Genomic DNA, 22,184 nt, shown 5'->3' with positions numbered 1-22,184 from the left:
TCTGTCTAAAACTAAATACATAAAGTCTTTTAAAAAAATAAATAAATAAAAATAAATGAACAAGCAGAACAGACACAGACTCATGAAAAAAAAAATTATGGCTAAAAAAGGCTAATCATCACCTGAGCCCTAAGTGAGGCATAATCCTTTTGCTGGGGGAGGGTCTTACCTTCAATTTGTAAAAATCACAACACCCATGAAGCGCAATAAAGTGCAATTAAAAAAGAAAAAGAAAAAGAAATCTGACAAAAAATAAATAAAAATATGATGTCTAACCTGCCATTAAATGTATGATGTAATTATCTTCTGAGGCAGGGGGGCCGGGGGGAGGGGGATTAAAGTACATTCTATCCTAGGACTATTGTTAAATGACCTTAAACTAGCAACAAGAATGACAGATGGAAAGCGCAAACGCGGAGGTACTGGCAATGAAGACCCAGAGGTAGGGGACCCAGTTTTCATTTAATTTGTGTGTTATCTGAAGGAGGGGTTCATGGCATTGCAAGGAACTTTTTATCTTGTGGACAGTTTTGGAGGGCTTTTTTAAGAAATAAAGAGTACTGGATTAAAAAAAGCTTCACAAGGGTATCTAACCTCAGAGTGAATGAAAATCATAACCTCAAGTTATATATACAAAAATAAAACCTCACCGAAACATAATGTATTAAAATTACAAAACAAGACAGAAAAATCTAAAAGGCTCCCAGAGAAAGACCAATCAGCTACAGAGTTGCACTGGGTGAGATTTCTCATTGGCAACAATAAAGGTCTGAAGAGAGCTGAGAGCCCTGGCTGGTGTGGCTCAGTGGATTGAGTGCCGGCCTGCGAACCAAAGGGTCACTGGTTCGGTTCCCAGTCAGGGCACATGCCTGGGTTGCAGGTCAGGTCCCAGTTGGGGGCCTGTGAGATGCAACCACACATTGATGTTTCTCTCCCTCTCTTTCTCTCTCCCTTCCCTTCTCTCTAAAAATAAATAAAATTTTTAAAAAAATAAATAAGCTTTATAAGCTCATTCTAAAAAAGCCCAAGTGCCCAGAAAGAGAATAAAGCATGAAAGAACATACAGCACACGGCAAACACAGAGAAAAAGGACTGGAGCCTAAGCCATGTATGCGGTTTCCCCACAGTGCCGACCACCACAACATAGTCACCACCAACCACGGGAGGTGACACACGACACCACAGGTGCCCCAGTATTAAGTGAGCTCCTACAGAAGACTTCTGGATTCTGGAGAGGGGAAGCACTCTCCAAACGTCTGCTAGTTTGATTAATGCAACAAAACACGCAGTTCTTTCCTCCCCAGGAGCTGAACACCCGGCAGAGAGGAAGGGACATGCGATGGGTCAGTTACACAGAAATCCTTGTATAAAGGGGGAAACGACATTGTCATAGGATTAGGAATAAAAATCAGATCACGAAAACACACAGACATTTTCATTAGCAGTTCCACAGGCTAAAACTCTGGGATTACAAACCTCGTAACAAACACCCGAGACACACAGAGACAGGGAGAGGAGAGGCCACGGCTCTCACCTGCAGCCGCAGAAGGTTCAGCGTGGCCACGGCCATGCACTCCTTCTCCTGGGGCGGCGGCCAGTCCGCCGTGCCGTCCATCCCCTCGCTCACCTGCCGCAGCAGGAGGTCCAGCTGCTCGAAGGTCACCGAGCAGATGTCCACCACAAAAGGGACTCGGAGGCCAATGGACCACTCTGAAGACGACGACCAGGCAAAGCTCTGTGGGAGAAACAGAAGAACGGGAAATGGATCGCTGCATTCAGCTACTGGGCTGTTCCACCCCTGTGATGAGACTCACCATTATGAGTGTTGACAAGTGCCTTAGATTGGGACTTCTTTATCCCTGCGATTGTCACAGATGCCCATGTATTTTTACGGTCGTCTAGCTCACAGACTACCGGCTCCCAATGTTCCCACTCATTTCACTACCCCACCTCATTGCGCCGCAAATAAAAAGGCAAAATGTCTTTCAAAAGTCGCTCTCAAATTTATTAATGCACAGTAAGGGACGGGATGAGCTAAAACTACTACAGAGACATACAACTCAGTAAGTGTAAATGGAATACTAAAAATTATTCCAATAATCCAAAAGGGTCTGGAAAAAGTGGGAAAAAAAGAGAGAGCAAACAAAACAAGTTATGGTAGATATAAACCCGAGTTATAAATAATTACAACTTGGGTTGTAATTATTTATAATCTAAACAAATAACCTAAATAATAAATAAAAAGAGATTGTCAATATGCATGAAAAACAGAACTTAATTACATATCTATAAGAAATCTACCTTAGCCCTGGCTGGGGTGGCTCAGTGGATTGAGTGCCGGCCTGTGAACCAAAGAGTTGTTGGTTCGATTCCCAGTCAGGGCACATGCCTGGGTTGCGGGCCAGGTCCCCAGTAAGGGGTGTCTGAGGGGCAACTACATTTCACATTTCTCTCCTTCTCTTTCTCCCTCTCTTCCCCTCTCTTCAAAAATAAATAAATAAAATCTTTTTTAAAAAATCTACCTGAAATGTAAAGTTACAAAGTGTCTAAAGGGAAAGAAAACAGCTGTATTAATAGCAGACAAAGCAGACTTCAGAGAAAGGAAAATGCCAGGACTAACTTCACCAAGAAGACAAAACCAGCAGAACAGAGATAGACTCATTAAAAGAAATGTATGGCTAAAAAAAGGCTAATCATCACCTGAGCCCTAAGTGAGGCACAACCCTTTTTCTGGGGGAGGGTCTTACCTTCAATTTGTAAAAATAACACTTGCAAGGTGCAATAAAGTGCAATTAAAAAAGAAAAAGAGAAATCAATCTGACAAAATATAAATAAAAATATGATGTCTAACCTGCCATTAAATGTATGATGTAATTATCTTCTGAGGCGGGGGGCGGGAGGTGGGGATTAAAGTACATTCTATCCTAAGACTATTGTTAAATGACCTTAAACTAGCAACAAGAATGACAGATGGAAAGCGCAAACGGGGAGGTATTGGCAATGAAGACCCAGAGGTAGGGGACCCGGTTTTCATTTAATGTGTGTGTTATCTAAAGGAGGGGATCACGGCATTGCAAGGAACTTTTTATCTGATGGACAGTTTTGGAGGGCTTTTTTAAAAAATAAAGAGTACTGGATTAAAAAAAAACTTCACAAGGCTATATAACACTATGTTGGGTGTAGCACTACTCACAAGAGCCCCAAAGTACAAACCGACATGTCCACTGAAGGGGGACTGGAGGAACAAAATGTAGGGTATACATATAATGGAATATTCCTCAGCCTTAAAGAAAAACAAAATCCTACATGCCCTACAACGTGGAGCACCCTTGAAAACATTATGCTACTCGAAATAAGCCGGGACACAAAGTGTTACATAATATCTGTGTATGATTCCACTTACATGAGGTAGCCCAGCAGGCAAATTCATAGAGATATAACGTGGGTTGGAGGTTAGCAGGGGGCGCAGGGAGGGCAAATGCAGTTACTGCTTAGTGGGTACACAGTTTCCGTTTGGAGTGGTGAAAAAGTTCTCATTATGTAGCATGTACTTCACGCCATTGTATATGTTACCATAATTTGTGAATGACCAAAACCAATTACTTTCAAAAAACCCGATAGAACAGAAAAAAAAGAGAAATGGATAAATCTACATGGATACTTGAACACTACCCAAATAGTAAAAGACAGAACGTGCAGAAAATCAGCAAGGACCTACAACTGAGTCACACTGTCATGGACGGGATCTCGCGGACATTACAGAATGCTTCAAGGGCAGCAAAACGCGAGGTCTGTCCAGAAGGTATCCAGCCATATAATGTGAAAAATAGAGATATTTACTGAAGAAGATACAAGATACAAGAAGGAACGTTGTACATAGGACAATGACACCTCAGGCCCCCTCAAAGTGGGCACCTTGGGACCCCACACAGTTCTCCCAATCACCATCAGCAGCCCCGTTGTATTATCCCGAATCTCACTGATGAAATTTCTTCCCTTTCAAAGGATGACTTTAGTTTGGGGAAAAGCCAGAAGTGGCAGGGCACCAAATCTGGGCTGTAGGGGGGCTGAGTCAGCTGGGGGATGTGATGTTTTCCAAAAAAACTCTGCATAAGATGTGACGCATGAGTGGGCACATTGTTGCGATGAAGCTGCCAATCACCAGCTGCCCATCGCTGTGGCCTTACGAATCATCTGAATTGTTTCCAAGGAGGAATGTTCAAACTTAATGCAAAATCTGATGCAGATTCGTTGCTCTAATCAGTTAGTCAGTTTGAATGTGACAGCCACACAGTACACATGCTCACTCAACGGCATCTACCACCCCTACTAACTAGTACAGTGAAGTCTCATTGTTCACGCATGTGCATTCCAGTCCACTCTCCTTGGCTGCCAGGTTACATCCACATTGCGCAAACCATTCTCGTTATATTAACGATGATGGCTGGACTTGAACTGAAATAGTAATGGTTGTTATCAAACCACACTGACTTTAAAGTAGAAATCAGTACCAGAAGGATAACAGAACGATCTCCAAACACTTCAAAGTTAACACACTTAACAACCCATAGGTCAAAGAGCAATTCTCAGGAGAAATTAAAAATATTTTCAACTAAACAAAAGTGAAAATATACCAAAATTTGTGGGTGCAATGAAAACACCACTTAGAGCCCTGGCTGGTGTAGTTCAGTGGAGTGGGCACCAGCCTGCGAACCAAAGGGTCACTGGTTCGATTCCCAGTCAGGGCACATGGCTGGGTTACATACCAGGTCCCCAGTAGGGGGCGCACGAGAGGCAACCACACACTGATGTTTCTCTCCCTCTCTTTCTGCCTCCCTTTCCCTCTCCAAAAGACAAATAAATAAAATCTTTAAACTAGATAAATAAAGCACCACTGAGAGGGAAATTTACAGCATAAGTCACAGAAGAAAGGTCTGACATCAACAACCTACGCATCCCCCTGAATAAACTAAAAAAGAACCCAGTGAGCCCAACCAAGGTGAAGAGGAAAAAAATAACAAAAATAAGAACAAATCCAATGAAGCTGAAAGTAAATAAAGTAAGGAGAACTTAATAAAACTTAAAAGCTAGTTCTTTCAAAAAATCAACAAAATGGATAAACGTCTAGCAAACATGACAAGGAGAAAAGACACACACTACGCATATCAGGAATGAAAGATATCGCTGCAGACCCGGAAGAGTGGAAAAGGTTAGAGACAGAACGCCAAGGAAAACATGACAGACAGAAATCAGACGCATTAGATGAAAGAATTCCTTGAGTGTCAAAACCCAGAAAAACCCACCTAAGGAGAAATACCCTGAATAGTTCTGCACCTATGAAAGAAATGCAATTTGTCGTTAAAAATCTTTTGAGAAAGAAATGGTCAGGCTCAGATGAACTCACAGATAAACACTGAAGGAAGTAACACAAATTCTACACAATCGCTCCTAGAAAATAGAAAAGGCAGGAACACATGTAACACTTTTTATGAGGCCGGTTTTATCCCAGTAAAGAGTTAGATGAGACAGCGTAAGAAAGCCACAAGCACCGACAAAAGGAATCCTCAGCAATGGATCAGCAAACCCAATCCCGCAACATGTACAAGGAGTAACGCACCACGACCAAGTGGGGTTCGTGCCAGTAATGCATGGTTTGGGGACTATTTGAAAATCAGTCAGCGTGTTCCATCACATAAACTAAAGAAGGAAAATCATTTGGCAAAATTCAACAACTTATTCAGAAGAAAAAAGGAGGACGTAAAGGCAACTTTCTTAATCTGATAAGAAAGCATCTACCAAAAACGCTACTGTGAACATCACAGCAAATGATGTTATTGACGTTAAAAGACTGAATGTGGCCCCAGCTGGTGTGGCTCAGTGGATTGAGCACTGGCCTGCGAACCAAGGGGTAGCCGGTTTCATTCCCAGTCAGGGCACATGCTTGGGTTGCAGGCCAGGTCCCCCGTAGGGGGTGTGTGAGACACAACCACACATTGATGTTTCTCTCCCTCCCTGTCTCCCTTCTTCTATCTCTAAAACAAAAGACTGAATGCTTCCCCCCACAATCCCACAATCAAGAACCAGGCAAGGACCCCACTCCTATTCAACATCACACTGGAAGTCCTGGCCAATGCAATAAGGCAAGGGAAAGAAATAAAAGGCGTAATACTGTAAAAGAAGAAATAAAGCTGTCTCCATCCTGAGGAATCAACAGTGAAGCTCCTAGAACTAATGAGTGAGCTTATTACAACTACAGGAATAAGGACGACGCACTGAAGTCCGTGGTATTTCCACGAACCAGCAATGAATGACGTACAATGCACATTCTCCAATGTTCCCAATGAAGTATACATTTAGTACCTGGGCAGGCCCACAGGCAATCCCAACGATGTGCTTGGTATCCAGCCCGGGCAGTGCAGACGGTTCCGGCTTGGTCTTATGCAAGGTGTCAAAGTGCTGACACTGGTCGTTGTTCCCCCAGCTGTGGACCTCACTGTCCTCGGTCAGAGCCAGGCAGTGGGTGGAGCCTGCGGCCACATCAATCACCTTCTTCCCTAGGAGGAAAGCAACGCAGTTACAACCTCATGCCTGTGACTCCCTGGGCCATAGAGATACTTATCCAGGCCACTCAAGGCAGAAGACACTGTTGTTGACTTCTAAAGGATAATTCACTTCTTTAACGCTATGCACAATTCATCATCTGCTTTGTGTATGTTATGAAAACCCCCATTCTGTTTTACTAGCTACAATTTTATTAAGACCTACAGCCTGCAAATAAAATAGTGCTAGGGCATAGAAACAATGTTATTTTTCTCCTCCTTATTCAGATTTTCATTTTCAGAAAAAGACAAGTGTATTTTAAATTAACTATCAGAGCACGTTCTTCTGCCCTAAGGTATAATAACTATGCAAAGAATTATTTTCTAAAAAAAATAAAAATAAAATAAATAACAGGACTTGCCCTGGCCAGGTAGCTCAGTGGGTTAGAGCATCATCCTGATACACCAAAGTTGTAGGTTTGATCCCCAGTCAGGGCACATACAAGAATCAAACAATGTATGTATGCGCCCTTGAGTGGAACAACAAATTGATGTTTATTTCTCTCTCTCTCTCCCCTCTTCCTTTCTCTAAAGTCAGTAAATAAAAATATGTAACTTTTTAAAATATGACTTTGGTTTTTGAAAAGTGTTAAGTTCACAGCAAAACTGAGAAGTCACGGGTTTCCCATGGACTCCGTCCCCCAATGCATGCATAGCCACCCCCATTAGCAATTATTCACTTTTTGCATGGGGCTGTCCCTTTGTTCCCACACCATTTGTTGTAAAAACTATCTTTGCTCCCTTATAGCACCTCTATTCCTCTGTACAAGATCCTTTGACTGCATTTATGTGGCTCAGTGTCTGAGATCTCTGCTCTGTTCCAATGACCATCTGTCTGTACTCCAGCCGATGCCACACTGTCTGATTACTGGGGCTTCATGGGAAGTCTTCATGTCAGTCCTCCAACTTGTCTTCCTTCAATATTCTTACCCTTTAAAGTCAATTTGTCTGGCCCTGGCTGGTGTGGCTCAGTGGATTGAGTGCTGGCCGGTTCGATTCCCAGTCAGGGCACATGCCTGGGTTGCGCGCCAGGTCCCCAGTGGGAGGCATGCAAGAGGCAACCACACATTGATGTTTCTCTCCCTTTCTCTCCCTCCCTTCCCCTCTCTCTAAAAAATAAATAAAATCTTTTTTAAAAAAGAGAGAAGTATTGGTCTGTGGTTTTCTTTTCTGTAATGTCTTTGTCTGACTTTGTTATTACAGCAATGTTGGCCTCATTGAATGAGTCGGGAAATATCCCCTTTGCTTCTATCCTGTCAGAGAAATTATAGAGAATTGGCATAATTGCTTCCTTAAATACTTGGTAGAATTCACTAATGAATCCATCTGAGCCTCATGCTTTCGGTTTTGGAAGGTTACTAATTATTCTTTTTTTTTAAATAAAGTTTATTTTTTAAAATTTTATTTATTTTTAGAGAGAGGGGAAGGGAGGGAGAAAGAGATGGAGAGAAATATCAATGTGTGGTTGACTCTCAAGTGGCTCCCACTGGGAACCTGGCTGGCAACCCAGGCATGTGCCTTGACTGGGAATCGAACTGGCGACCCTTTGGTTCGCAACCCACACTAGGTTACTAATTAATCATTGAACTTCTTTAATAAGCACAGGCTTATTCAGTTTGTCTATTTCTTGTGTGATTTTGGCAAATTGTGTCTTTCAAAGAATTGATTTATTTCAGCTAGATGATCCAATTTGGAGGTGTAGCTGTTCATAATATTGCTGTATTATCAATGTTCGTGGGATCTGTAGTGATGTCTCCTCTTTCATTTCTGATATTTTCAATTTGTATCCCTCTTCTCTTTTTTCTTATTGATTTTATCGCTTTTTTTTTTTTTTTTTAAAGAACCAGCTTTTGATTTCATTGATCTTCCCTATTGATTTCTGGCTTTCAATTTCATGGACTTCTGCTCTAATTCTTATTATTTCTTTCCTTCTTCTTATGTTGAAGTCATTTGCTTTTTTTTGTAATTTTCAAAGGTGGACATGGAGCAATAAATTTCATTATTTTTGTACATCCATCACCACACATAATTACAGATTTCTGCTTGTGATGAGAACTTTTAAGACTTATTCTCTTAGCAACTTTCAAACATACAATACAGTCGTGTTAACGGCAGTCAGCAGGCTGTACGGCGCATGCCCTGGGCTAATTTAATTTATAACTGGACATGTGTACCTTCTGACCCCCTCCACCCATTTTGCCCACCCTCCAACCCCTGCCACTCGCAATCACCACCCTATTCTCTGTAAGCTCAATTTTGGGCAGCGGGGGGGCGGGTATTAGATTCCAGAGAGAGGTGAGGTCATTCAGCGTTTGTCTTTCTCTGTCTGATATACGTACCCAGCAGCGGGAATGCTGGACCCTATGGTAAATTCTACCTTTAATTTTTTGCCATTTACATTCCCACCAACAGTGCACCGGGGTTCTCATTTCTTCACATCCTCCTGAACTTTTGTTGGTTGATTTACTGATGACAGCCATTCTGACAGGCGTGAGGTGGTATCTCATTGTGCTTTTTCATAGGCATTTCGCTGGTAATTAGTGACGCTGAGCACCTTTGCATATACCAATAGGCCATGTATAATCTTCTATGAAAAAAATGTCTACCCAGATCCTCGGCCCATTTTTTAATTGGATTGTTTGGTATTTTGCTATTAAGTTGTATGAGTTCTTTATATATTTAGGTATTAACCCCTTATCAGACATATGATTTAATATTTTCTCCCATTCAGTAGGGTGCCTTTTCATTTTGTTGATTGCTTTTGTGTGTGTGTGTAATGTATTTATTAAAGAAATTCAAACCATGCACAGTAGAAACAGGAAATAGCTCTAATTCTCTTTCCTAATCACGACTTTTCACTGTATTTCATCAACTACCCACTTCCTCGCTGGTCCTTAAACATTAAGACCACATTTTAGATTCCACGGTTCCATCATTGAAATGGTCTCACTAAAAACAAAAAGACTCGTGCTTGGTGTCCAAGACCAGTACCAGTGGTTTCCTTTGCTGTACAGAAAGATTATTGATTCTAGATGTTTCTTCTTTTCTAATGCATGCATTCCATGTCACATGCTTCCTCGTAGGTGCTGTTTTCGCTGCATGCCACAAATTATGAATCGTGGTTTAATTTTCATGCAGCTCAAAATAGTTTAAAATTTCCCTTGACATTTCTTCTTTGACCCATGTGTTATTTGGAAGTTTGCTACTGAGTTTCCATATACTTGGGAGTTTTCTGGCTTTTTGTTACGGATTTCTAGCTTTAATTCTGCTGTAGCCCGAGAGCAAACATTGTTTAATTTGTGTTTAAATGTGTTAAGGTGTGTTTTATGGCCCAAACTGTGGTCTGTACTGGTGAATGTGCGACACTCTTCATTAATGAGTTTTTCTGAAACAAAATCTATTTCTCTCCAAAGCCAAATGATAAAAATGTAAAATGCATTTTTCCTACTTACATAGCATAGCAAGATATCGTATTTTTGCTTTTTAGTAAGTCTAACATGACCAAAATTCGATCAGTCAGTCAATCGATCGATCGATCAATCTACCATGACCAACACAAGGGGTATAATCTACCATGACCAACACAAGGGGTGTTTTCAGAAATGCCAACATGTAAAAAATACTGCAGCTGAAGCCCCACTATAGCCAGGGGACCGGTTCTGTCCTAAGAGCCTGTCGTAAGTTAACAAGCAAAGCAACCGTACCAACAGTCACTTAAAACTCTCATAGTAAGTCCTCTATATATCTAATAAATGTAGCTGAGGAAGTAGATTTTTTTTTTTTTACTAAATGAAGGGAACATAAAGGAAAAGGCAAATGACATGCAAATACAGCTCCACAGCATACTACCAACTGTACCACTCTACCACTTACCCAGACTCTTAGAAAATAATAAACGTCACATGAGCGAACAAAACTTCTAGTCCACGAGGTGTTCCCAGGTTTTAAAATACAAATGGTGGGGAAAAGAACTGGCAAGTTCCACTTAAAAGTCTCACTTCTAAAATCCCAAGACGAAAAAGCAAAACGTACACAAAAATGCAGCTCAGGAAGCCAACAAACTTCCCCCCTCGTGCCAACCGCAGCCCAAGGCCTGTGTCTGCTAATCAACCAGGCCTCTCAGTCTGCATCTTCTCTATGAGTTCTTGGGAGCTACCACAGCAAAACTGAGTACTTGGGACACACAGCACATGACCCTTAAACCTAAAATACTGGCAGTCTGGCCCTTAAAAAAAAGTCCACCCACTCCTCAACTCACCAGCCTCTCCCACACTTCAGAAAGCACCTGCAAAGAACCTACATGCCTTTTGTCGCATTCATTCCCCTCTACCTAGAACGCATGCTGGGCTCTCTCAACCAAACTAGCACAACTCGCCCATCATGGAAGCGTTCCAATGAGACCCTCCCAGGCCGAGCCAACCCCATCGCCCACTGTGCTCCCAAAGCACCGTGCGTATCCACAATCTTAGCACCGTCGTCGATGGGACTACAGGTGACCTCACCAAACAGAAGCTGCTCTCACTGTGACCAGCTTACTAAGTGATATGCGGGCACCTGCCACAAGAAGTCCTCTGTCCTCCTGGCAAACTGAATGAGCTTCAAATTAAATTTGGTGATAAGAATTCTAGGCCATTTTTTTAAATATAAGAAACCACTTTCCATTTATTCACTACACCTACCAAAGGGGGGGAGGAGTTTCTAATGATGGATTGTTTGTGGATTTTCGGGCGAAGAGAAGAATAACCTTGCAATATCACTAAAGATGCCGCCTCAAAGAGCGTTGGAAGTTCACAGCTCACACTCACCTTGCAAGCCCTCCAGGAGTTTGGGGTAACGGACGTGTTCCTCTGTCCCGTGCCCAAGTCTCTGGCTGTCGCCCTTGCCCCATGAATACACTTGGCCGTCTTTTGTCAAAGCAATGGAAAACTGACTTCCACACCGGACTTTGACGACATCCAGGTCTTGAAGCTTTTCGATCAGCTTGGGCGTTTTGCAGCCATCACTGCCGCCTCTGCCCAGTTTCCCATAGTCGCCGTCTCCCCAGGACCATACCTGACCTAGAAATACAAATACGTTTAAGTGACAATGCCTGTACATTTTTTTTAAGATTTTATTTATTTATTTTAGAGAGGGGAAGGAAGGGAGAAAGCGAGGGAGAGAAACAACAATGTGTGGTTGCCTCTCGAGTGCCCCCTACTGTGGACCCAGACTGCGACCCATGCATGTGCCCTGACTGGGAATCAAACCTGCGACACTTTGTTTTCACAGGCCAACACTCAATCCACTGAGCCACACCAGCCAGGGCTATAACAGTACATCTTAACAGAACTTTTAAATGACTGAAAACAATGCATATAGCCAATGACACATGACTCTAGATCACTAATGTACATGGTTAACATTACCTAGATGGTTCTGACCAAATCAAATCTAGTTCACAGGGAAGCAATGAACAAACAGAAGCTTGGCTTTTCTTTTCATTTTACTAGATGAGCAATAAAGCCCTGAGCCTTCCTGGCGTGAGCTCAAAGACAATGCTTCCAACACGGGGCCCCGCCGCCACCACAGAGCACCGCCCTGGGCCCGTGGCTCCAGAGCAGCGCACTGACCTCCCTCACATCTCGTCTGGCCACGAGACCTGAGTCAACCACACACTGTATAGATGGTTAACATTCGTCAGGAGTTTTTGTTGTTGTTGTTTAATTGTCACTCAAGGATATGTTTATAGATTTGGGGGAGAAAGAGAGAGAAGCGTCGACATGAGAGAGTAACATCAGTCGGTCGCCTCCCATACACTCCCTGAAGGGGACTGAATCTGCAACCCTCTGCTGTGTGGGACAACGCTCCAACCAACAGTCACCATTTCAGGGCTGTTGAGAGTTTTACAAAGTATTTCAATCCATCTATAATGGACACTTAAAGACAATAAGAAATCAAATTACAAGCTTCACCCCAGAAGAAACCTTTTGGGTGACAGGAGAGACCGTCTTTTCTCTGATACACATAGAAGCAGACGCGAGATGGTGCTCACCACATCTGTTCCCCTCAGTGGTAGTCCACCTACTGGACGTGACGGGTCTGAAATGACCTTTGACCTCTCCCCAGAGAAACTCCCAGAAGTCAGTCAGTTCTAATCTGCCACTCAGCCTCTGTGGGTGAGCGCAGGCTGATGGGCCCCCAGCTGACTCTGACACACAGAACCATGAGTCCCAGCACACAGCTCAGACACTGACACAGTTTAAGAAACCAGCATGAGCCCTGGCTGGTGTGGCTCAGTGGATTGAGTTCTGGACTGCTAAGCAAAGGGTCGCCGGTTCGATTCCCAGTCAGGGCACATGCCTGGGTTGCAGGCCAGGTGCCCAGTAGGGGGCGCATGAGAGGCAACCACACATTGATGTTTCTCTCTCTCTTTCTCTCTCCTTCCCCCTGTCTAAAAATAAATTAAATTTTAAAGGAAGGTATATATATTTTATACACACACACACACACACACACACACACATGCCCAAACCAGAAGGATGGTAGCTGCTTGCTAGCCCCCTGGCTCTGGGAAACACAAGCTACAATTCCTGTGTAATCAGGTGACTGGGTGAAAAAGGTGGAGGGATAAGAAGTACTAACTAGCGGTTGTAAAACAGTCCCAGAGACGTAAAGTACCGCATGGAGAATGCAGTCAGTAATACATTCTGTGATAACTACGTACAACGCCAGGTGGGTGCTAGAAATACCACAGGACAAGTTTGTGAGTCTATGACTGACTGGCAACTATGCTGCACACCTGAAACTAATACAAAATGCTGACTGTAAAAACAAAATAGGAAATAAAAAGAAGTTGTAAGTCCTGTAACTTCAGGACCTCCGCCAAGGACACCCAGGTGCACACCCGCTTAGAAGACCGACGCCAGGGTGGCCTCGAGAGGTTCACCCCACTCCACTCTGAGGTCCCGTCCCCAGCAGGGAGGCCGGAGTTCCACATACCATTCTCCGTCACAGCCAGTGTTTGCGCGTCCCCACTCCCACACGCCACATCGATGACCTTCAGTCCTTTGAGCCCAGCCACCAGCATCGGAATGGCCTCGTCTTCACTGGAGCCTGCAAACACAAGGACTGTCATCACCCCCAGCCCCTGAAAAGGGTCCCCCTCCCGGCGCACGCTGGCGGGGGCTCAGAGCCCATGCACGCACCGTGGCCCAGGCGGCCGTAGTTCCCTCGGCCCCAGGTGTACAGCTCCCCCTCAGCAGTGATGGCCGCGCTGTAGGTGCTCCCGCACGCGATGTGCACCACGTGCTTCCCGCCCTGCTTGCCGGAGAAGGCAGAGATCATCTTGGGCTCATCCAGGGGCCTGTGGGGGGAGCGGGAAGACGAGTGAGGAAACGCGTTCGCTTATTCCGAGAGTGAGTTTTCTTCGCTGGGAAAGCCGTGAGGCACTGTCGCCCTTTGGCCGTCTCACGTGACCTGAAATCTCATTGGGTCGGAAGTGCCCGTGTAACGTTAACTCCTACATTACACTATGCATTTGCATGTTGTCGGTCACGTGGATTGTTTTCCGTCATTTAAGTGCCACTGAGATGAACAGTTACTTAAACATGGGTGTGTTTTTAGATGTGGAGCACGGACCCAAGGCCAGGCCTGGCCTCCAGCAGGAATCGTGCAGATTACAGATCCACACGGTCAAGTCCACACCCTCTGTGTTCACAGGGCTCCACGTGGCCCATCCACAGACAGACCACTCCCGGCCACCGGGAGGACTTGTGGCCATGCAGCAGAGCCAGACATAAACCACCGCAGAGTAGCAGGACAGCCAGATGTGGGGAGCAGGGGTCGACTGCGAAGGGTCCAGAGAAAGTAGTGGAGGCAGCGGAAGTGCCCTGCCTCGGTCCCCAATGGCACGCCTGCGCTAAAACTCATCACACTATACACGTGAACCTGATGGGTTTGCAGGCCTCCCACAGATGGTGGGAATGAACGCCTGTGGTTAAATGAATGTGGAAGAAATGAGGGAGCCGGTGCACAACCACGCAGCAACCCAGGCTGTACAACGCACATCAGGGGGCAGGAAGGACAGGGATAAAAGTCGCATTCGCTGGTTCTTCCCTTTCCAAATTAGCAAACTGTGTTCTGGGTACTTCAGAACACATTTACTACACTTGGAGACCCCCACTACAGCCTCTCCTAAGACACAGCTTACTCACTTCAGGACCCCAATTCCACGAAACACATGCAGGCACAGGGGCCAGTGGTGTGCACGGGGACAGCCCAATGGCTGGCCCTGGCACCATGTCTTGTCCTCTGCTCTGCCCGAGTCTCACCTCCACCCCCAGTCCGTCTCCAACCCCCGCCCTCAACACCGCTCTCATCTCTGTCCCTCAACTCCCCGAGCAACAGACACATTCACCTAGCCTTTCATCTCAACGGGGGGTTACTTCACGACAAAATGTTTCTGTGTGCTAAATGACAAATGACGAAGGTAGAAAGTCGAGGCCTCCACCCTGCACCTCGATCCCCTCAAGCCCTGGACGCCCCGTGGCAATGCAGCGCCTTCCAGTCGGACAGGAGCTACCATTCCTTCACGTCCGTGTTTTCTGCTACCACGTGACCGCCTGTGCCGGGATCCGTCACAACACTGTCCAGTCTGGAATACCTCTGCTGAGTGCAGCACACAGGTGTCACTCAGCTCCCTTCCGTCTGGGGTTCTTCCCAGCAAATGCCCATCATCACCTCCCCACCCCCTACCCTGGCAACAGGGGTAACAGCCGGGTCTCCCTGTGACTCTGCAGCTGCCCAGTCCCCACTCATGGCTCTGTCCCCCTTGAAGTGTGGCTGTGACTTCAGTTTAAACCTCAGGCCCGCACACGACACGGTACAGAGGGTCCCCGTCCTCCACACGGCTGCACGTTTACAGCCTTCCACTCAGAACCACCATAGAAGCAACAGCTTCCACAAAATGCATATGAAGAAACCACTCGTATTTGTACCTCAGAAATAATCATACTATGGTTCAATTTAGGAGAGGGGACCTTAGGACACTGAAGTGTGGGACCTGCTTCAGCACACCCCATGTAGTACAGCCCGTGCGGCCAAAGCAGGCACAGAGCTGCAGGGGCTGACGCTAGGGGAGACGCCACCCTCCACGCTGTGCGTCAGCCAGGAGCTGACTCTCCTGGTAGCCGTCCCCCTCCCAGCGCTGCCACCCTTTTCCACCAGGATTTCGACACAGCCACACAAAAGGAGAGCACGTGGGTTACAAGGGCAGGCCGTACGTACACGGTATCCCCATGGCCCAGCCGTCCGCCGTCCCCACAGCCCCAGGAGTACACCTCTCCAGTGGCGGCCAAGGCCAGGTAGTGGTGACCGTCGGAATGGGCAGCAATTTTTACAATGTTTCTGGAGGCAAGACCCTGGACCAGCTGCGGGGCCTGCAAGGGCAAACAGAAAGAACGGCATCAGTGAGAGGCCCAAGGATAATGAACACCGCACGCCACTTTTCCACTGCGTGTCTCCCGTTAACAAACTCTTGGCAAACCAAAAGGACAAGGGCTTCTAGTAGTGGCCAGGCCGGCGCTGGCCTGTGCCCTGCCCCAGCACCAACAGAAAGGCGTCCACGTGCTGCGTGTATGACCAGGCTGCCCCTGAGCAATGGGAACTCCCCACTCCAGGTGAGGAGCAGCTTCCTCTGACGGGAACCATCCCCGTGAGGCCCGGTCCCCTCATTTGTCCCTGCCTGACCCCCACAGGCACGTGGGCTGGGGCCTGCAGAGGCGGTTTACCCATGGGAGCCACGACCGGCCATGAGCATCACTGCGAGGAACCCTCAATCCTGGCAATGATGAGACTCTGCCTCAGACTCTTGACAAATTAAGATTTTAAACATGACTAATAATGAATGATGAATGGATGCTCATAAATCTTCAGAAGTCAAACAACTTAAAGATTAGACCTCTGCGGCTTCGGGAAGAGAGAGGCTGCTCCCCACTACACCCGCCCCCCAGAAGCAAGGGGCCCAGCCCTGGGACACCCACCAGCGTGTCACTGTTGTAGGCCTGCGAGTACACACGGCCGTTCCTCGACAAGATCAGGAAGCGCTTCTCCGCACAGGCGATCTGCGTGACACCCAGGGTGGCCAGGCCTTCGCTCTGAATGGGACCGATCACGTTGGCGTAGCACTTCCATCCTATCAGCCCCCAGCCTATGACTTCCTGCAAGGACCCCTGGCGGATGACAAAGGAAGTACACATTTACGGCAGCCAAGAAAATTGATTTCTTTTCAGAAGAAAGAATACATTAAGCTGGTGTAATGCTGAGACCCTGCAAGGTAAACTGAGATACAATAAGATAAAAACAAAGCATGTTGAGAAAGAAGCTGGTTCAAAACATGTGAATAACTGATAACATTTTGCCTCAGGTAACAGGTGAGATAAAGTGACTGAGTTATCTTCCACGGCATGTCATTTTCACGTTAAAAGTAGTGCAAGTAGCCCTGGCTGGTGCTGCTCGGTGGATTGAGTGCCAGCCTGGGAACCAAAGGGTCGCCAGTTCGATTCCCAGTCAGGACATATGCCTGAGTTGTGGGTTTAGTTCATGGTCCAGGCGTGGACAAGAGGCAACCCATCAATGTTTCTCTCTCACAGTGATCCTCCTCTCCCTCTTTTTCTCCCCCCCCTCTCAAAAATAAAAATAAATAAAAATAAATAAACTTAAAAAAAATAGTTAGAAAAACCTGGATTCAAAATGAGGATGAATGTGTGTGACCCTGGCAAGACTCCCCACCCCTGCACATGGCGGTTTCTTCCCGGTGCCAAGGGCCACACGGTGAGGACCAGGTGTGACTGTGTGCGTGAAGTCCCGGGGGGCCGTCCCAGCTAGGAGCGGCCCTGTCATCCACAGCCACGTTCGCCACACCCCATGTACAAAAAGGCTCTGGAACCTCCCCGGGGAGGTCAGGGGAGCCTGTGGTTATGTAAGTAAAGGGGAGACCTCTGGGGCCACGCCTCCTGAACCGGCGCCCCGGGCTGGGACCGAGCCCCTGTCCACCTCGGCCTCCTCTGACCAGGGATAACGCCTTACACTGCGCATGTGTTTAAAAGCTGGAAGCCAGCTCCGCCCCAGCCTGTAGGGGTGCGAGGAGACGTGGGAGGGCCCAGAGACCAATAGCGCCACCACCCACACCTTGTGAGACGTGGGAGAGCTGCACAGCGGCGGTGTGCAGGGCGCAGCCAGGCGGTCTAAGTGCGCCAGGACCACGACGGCGGTTTGCCGCAAGTCGATGGCGAGCTCGCTGTCTTGCGGGAGAACAAGGTACCGCAGGAAACTCTCGTTGGGGCTCAGGGGGCCCGACAGGAGCTAGAAGAAAAGTACACAGGCCTCATCAGACACACAGAGACAAGTACCACCATCAGCCTTCCACGACTCTGGATTTGGGTATTCAAGGTGACCCGGGATCTCTGGCTACCCAATGAGAGGTGTCACCAATGCGCCGACACTACTGGGCACCCCTCGCCCACGCGCTCAGGTCAGTGCCACAGCCCAGCACCCAGGCGTACCACCCAGGCACCCTCGGGAGGGCGCAGAGCCAGCTGCGTGGGAACACAGCACTGCGCCTCCATCTGCCTTTCAAAACTGCAAAAAAAAAAAAAAAAAAAAAATGCTTCTTTTATTCTAAATCCTGGGCCGCTGGAGAGAACCAGATTTTATTTGTGCATTATTAATTCTATGAATGTAAAGGCAGAACAACCTTATTGCCATTAAAGACTGCCTCATGCTAGAAAAATTAGGCTGAAGCCTAACCATGGATGGCTACGTCTTTCCAGAAAAGACCTATGAGGTCAAACCTGTGCCTCTAGAAAGCAGCAGGGTCACAGCGGGGTGGCAGCGGGGTCAGGGGTCAGACACACAGTGCGGGCAGGGCATGCTGCCCTGCCTCTGCCCCGTGCTCACTGACGCAGCTGGTGCTCGCCCACCTGAGGTCTTCTGGTAAATGGTGGGAGTGGGGGGATTAGGGGTGTGCCCCCTCTGTGTGACCGAGTGTGACCTCACTGTGCAGCACCTCCCCTGCACCAAGCACGGGCTCCTACCCACAGCAGCTGGGCGCCAGCCCCGCACCGCCTCTCCATTACCACCGCAGTGCCCGCCTTCATGCCCCCACTAACGCGCACTCGTGTGGAGTGTGTACGCCTTCACATCCTCCACAGCACCCTGACCCCGCTCCCCCACCACAGCCAGAGTGCAGCGTGCGTGGCAGCTGGGAATCGCAAGCACTAACCCCCCACACACAAAGGGCCCAGTGGCTGCCGTTCAGCAGAGAGAGCACGGCCGGTCACCAAGGCAGCAGGTGGCTGTCCCTGAAAGTGCAGGCTCATCTACGCCCAGAGAGAGATGCCCCGACTACACACGCAACGCAGGATGCACGCACAGAGCGCCATGTCCACCCACAGCCACAGTGAGCTCCGGCCACTCCTTACTTGCTCCGAAGAACCCTGATGTGTTCATGGGGTGTTCCCCCACTTCACCTGCAGCCCAGCGGATGACCTGCCACACCTGTACCACTGCTGGCATCACCAAATCCTCGCTCCCCGCGACCGACAGCCACCCCCACGGTTTGTCGAAGCCTTAACTGCAAAGCCCCATCAGCGCACTTACGTGGACGTCTCCCTCTGCGTGAGGGGCGTCCTTGCCACAGATCATGCCCTGGAATCGCTGCAGCAGAGGGAGAAGGGGCGCGCTGGTGCCCTGGGCGGAGCGCTCGTTGTCCGTCTCCTGGGTCCCGCTGTCCCACAACTGCAGCAACAGCAGAACGGCCGACAGCATTTGGCTGAAAGAGAAAATAGCTTTACTCTCTATGCAAAAAAAAAAAAAGGCAGATTAATTTGTTTTTTGCAGCGGTCTGTCAAAAGCAGAGAATAAAATAAAATTGAAGAAATACTTTAGATTTAGCAGGAAACTAAAAAATGCCATCAAAACAATTCTTGGCAGAAAATGGCTAAATCTATACCCCAGTTTTAGCACAAGACATCCACCTGGTGTAAATAATAGAAGACACGCTCAGAAGCTCAACCAGCGCTTTCTACTGGGAATTTCTGGGCATTAAATTAATGGTATAAAAATAATTGCACCATTCTGAGACTACTAGAGAATGGAGCATGATAAAGGAAGCAAAGGGGACTGCTGGGCGAGGCGGTGGTGTCAGGGACTGCTACCACCTGCCCCTCCACAGCCACATCAAAGTCACAGACAAGCTACAGAACAAACGTCATTCAGAGCCACCTGGCCCCTGGGGGGATGGAAGCAACACTGAGCGGGAAGGGGCAGAGACGCTGAATGAGCGGGTCCCACACACACGGGTGGGGGTTACAAACGGAGAGGGACATCTTGGCTGCCAAGGTCCCCCTGAGGAGCGAGGGATCCCAACACCCCAGCCCAGGGCTCCAGTCCTGGGAAGAGACGTCCCCATAACTTCGGGCCATGAAAACCAGCGGGGATGGAAGGTGAGTGAGAACAGGACTCCTGGAGTCCCAGGCACTCCTCTTAAAGGGCCAGCACACGGACTGTCTCTGACTCAGTCCCTCTGAGCGGCAGCGCTAGAACACCAGAGACACTCGGGAGAAACGGAACTGTCCAGCAATGGGGGGATAGCGGAGGGGCAACTTCACGCAGACAGAAGTACCGGCAGAGGCCATGATCCTCTGAGGAGCCTTCCCCACACAGCGCCACAGGAGGCGCCCTATCTGAGTCTCCATCAACCTGGCCCACAGTCTACCCCACCCTGGTGGCCTGCCCCCGCCCCCCCGGGAGGCCCCACATCCACGGCCCCCACGGAATGCTTCAGACTGCTTGGAAGCACCACCACCCAACCACCTCCGCAAGCGATACACGCAAGGGGCGGTCTCCGCGGGCACCAGAGCCCTGCTGAAGTAAGTGAGGCTCTGCGGGGTGGACCCCTGCACAGCTGATCCTCCACAGTGGTCAGAGGTCAGGGGTCAAAGCCAGTCTTTGCAGCTGATTGGCCTGGGGGTAAATCCCTCCCAATGACATGTCAACAGCAATCAAGGATCAACTACAAGAACAGGGAGGCTGTGCCACCGGACCCCAAGGGGCCCGGGCTACATTAGGCTGCTCGACCAAGACAGGGAGTCATAACAGCTCTACCTAATACACAGAAACAAACACAGGGAGGCTGCCAAAATGAGGAGACAAGAAACCTGGCCCAAATGAAAGACCTTATCAAAACTCAAGAAAAAGACCTAAACGAAATGCAGATAAGCAATCCATTAGGGGCAGAGTTCAAAACACTGGTTATAAGGATGCTCAAGGAACTTAGGGGAAGAGCCGATGAACTCAGAACAGCATAGAAAAGAACCAGTCAGAAATAAGGAACACACTAACTGAAATGAAGAATCATTTACAGGGAATCAACAGTCAAGCAGATGAAACCAGGAATCGAATCAGCGATTTGGAGTATAAGGAAGCAGAAAACACCCAATCAGAACAGCAAATAAAAAGAATCCCAAAAATGAGGATAGTGTAAGAAATTTCTGGGACAACTTGAAGTGTACCAACATTAGCACCGTGAAGGTGCAGAAAGAAGAGAGAGAGAGAGCAAGAAATTGAAAGCCTATTTTAAAACATTATGAATGAAAGTTTCCCTGACCTGGTGAAGAAAATAGATATACAAGTCCCAGAAGCTCAGAGAGTCCCAAACAAGATGAACCCAAAGAGGCCCACACCAAGACACATCATAACTAAAATGCCAAAGGTTAAAGACAAAGAGAGAATTTTAAAAGCAGCAAGAGAAAGAGAGTTACGTACAAGGGAGCTCCCAAAAGACTATCAACTGATTTCTCAACAGAAATTACGCAGGCAAGAAGGGATTGGCAAGAAGTATTCAAAGTGATAAAAAGCAGTATCTTGCAGCCAAGATTACTCTACCCAGCAAAGGTAGTACTTAGAATTGAAGGGCAGATAAAGAGCTTCCCGCACAAGAAGCAGCTAAAGGAGTTCATCACCACCAAACCAGTATTATTTGAAATGTTAAACTCTTCTTTAAGGAGAAGAAAAAAGATCAAAAATATGAACAATAAAATAGCAATATATACATAGCTATCAATTGAATGTAAAAAGCAAAATAAATGAGCAAGTGGAACAAAAATAGACTCATATATACAGAGAACATTTTGGCAGTTGCCGGATGGAAGGGGTGGGGGTGGGGGGACTGGGTGAAAAGGGGGAGGGATTAAGAAGTACAGATTACAGAACAGTCACGGGGACGTAAAGCACAGCACAGGGAATAGAGTCAGCAGCAACCTAGTAACTGTGTGTGGTGCCCAATGGCTGTGAGGCTTATCGGGATGACCACTTAGTAAGTTATATAGTGTGTAATCACTGGGGTGTACACCTGCAATTAATATAATAATGTATGTCGACTATAATCAAAACATAAAAATGACTTTTAAAGTGAAAGGGGGGGAAAAAAGAAAGTGAACAAAGGCTAAGTGCACCCAGGTTTGAAACCGCAGCGTGTCCGAGGGAACGGTCCTGTGATTAGAGAACACTACCCATTCGCTACAATCACAGACGCTTTGGTGAAACGCC

At 47.3% G+C, this 22,184-nt stretch overlaps 1 protein-coding gene across 5 annotated transcripts in view; it reads right to left on the bottom strand.

Moving 5' to 3' along the window:
* Window positions 1–22,184, bottom strand: part of HERC2 (HECT and RLD domain containing E3 ubiquitin protein ligase 2) — a 177,790-nt gene that overhangs the window by 113,991 nt on the left and 41,615 nt on the right. For all 5 annotated transcript variants that reach the window (XM_053913371.2, XM_053913370.1, XM_053913372.1 and 2 more), the window contains 9 exons: window positions 19,236–19,407; window positions 17,766–17,939; window positions 16,619–16,807; window positions 15,864–16,015; window positions 13,784–13,941; window positions 13,578–13,691; window positions 11,405–11,656; window positions 6,361–6,554; window positions 1,535–1,735 (listed from right to left, as the gene is read on the bottom strand). In XM_053913371.2, coding sequence (XP_053769346.1) covers window positions 1,535–1,735; window positions 6,361–6,554; window positions 11,405–11,656; window positions 13,578–13,691; window positions 13,784–13,941; window positions 15,864–16,015; window positions 16,619–16,807; window positions 17,766–17,939; window positions 19,236–19,407 — 1,606 coding nt within the window. The remainder of the gene's footprint in view (window positions 1–1,534; window positions 1,736–6,360; window positions 6,555–11,404; window positions 11,657–13,577; window positions 13,692–13,783; window positions 13,942–15,863; window positions 16,016–16,618; window positions 16,808–17,765; window positions 17,940–19,235; window positions 19,408–22,184) is intronic.

This window comes from Desmodus rotundus, chromosome 10 (assembly GCF_022682495.2).
Source record: "Desmodus rotundus isolate HL8 chromosome 10, HLdesRot8A.1, whole genome shotgun sequence".
Lineage (NCBI taxonomy): Eukaryota > Metazoa > Chordata > Mammalia > Chiroptera > Phyllostomidae > Desmodus > Desmodus rotundus.
Note: the sequence above shows the minus strand (reverse complement) of the source record. Positions and strands in the feature narration are given on the sequence as shown.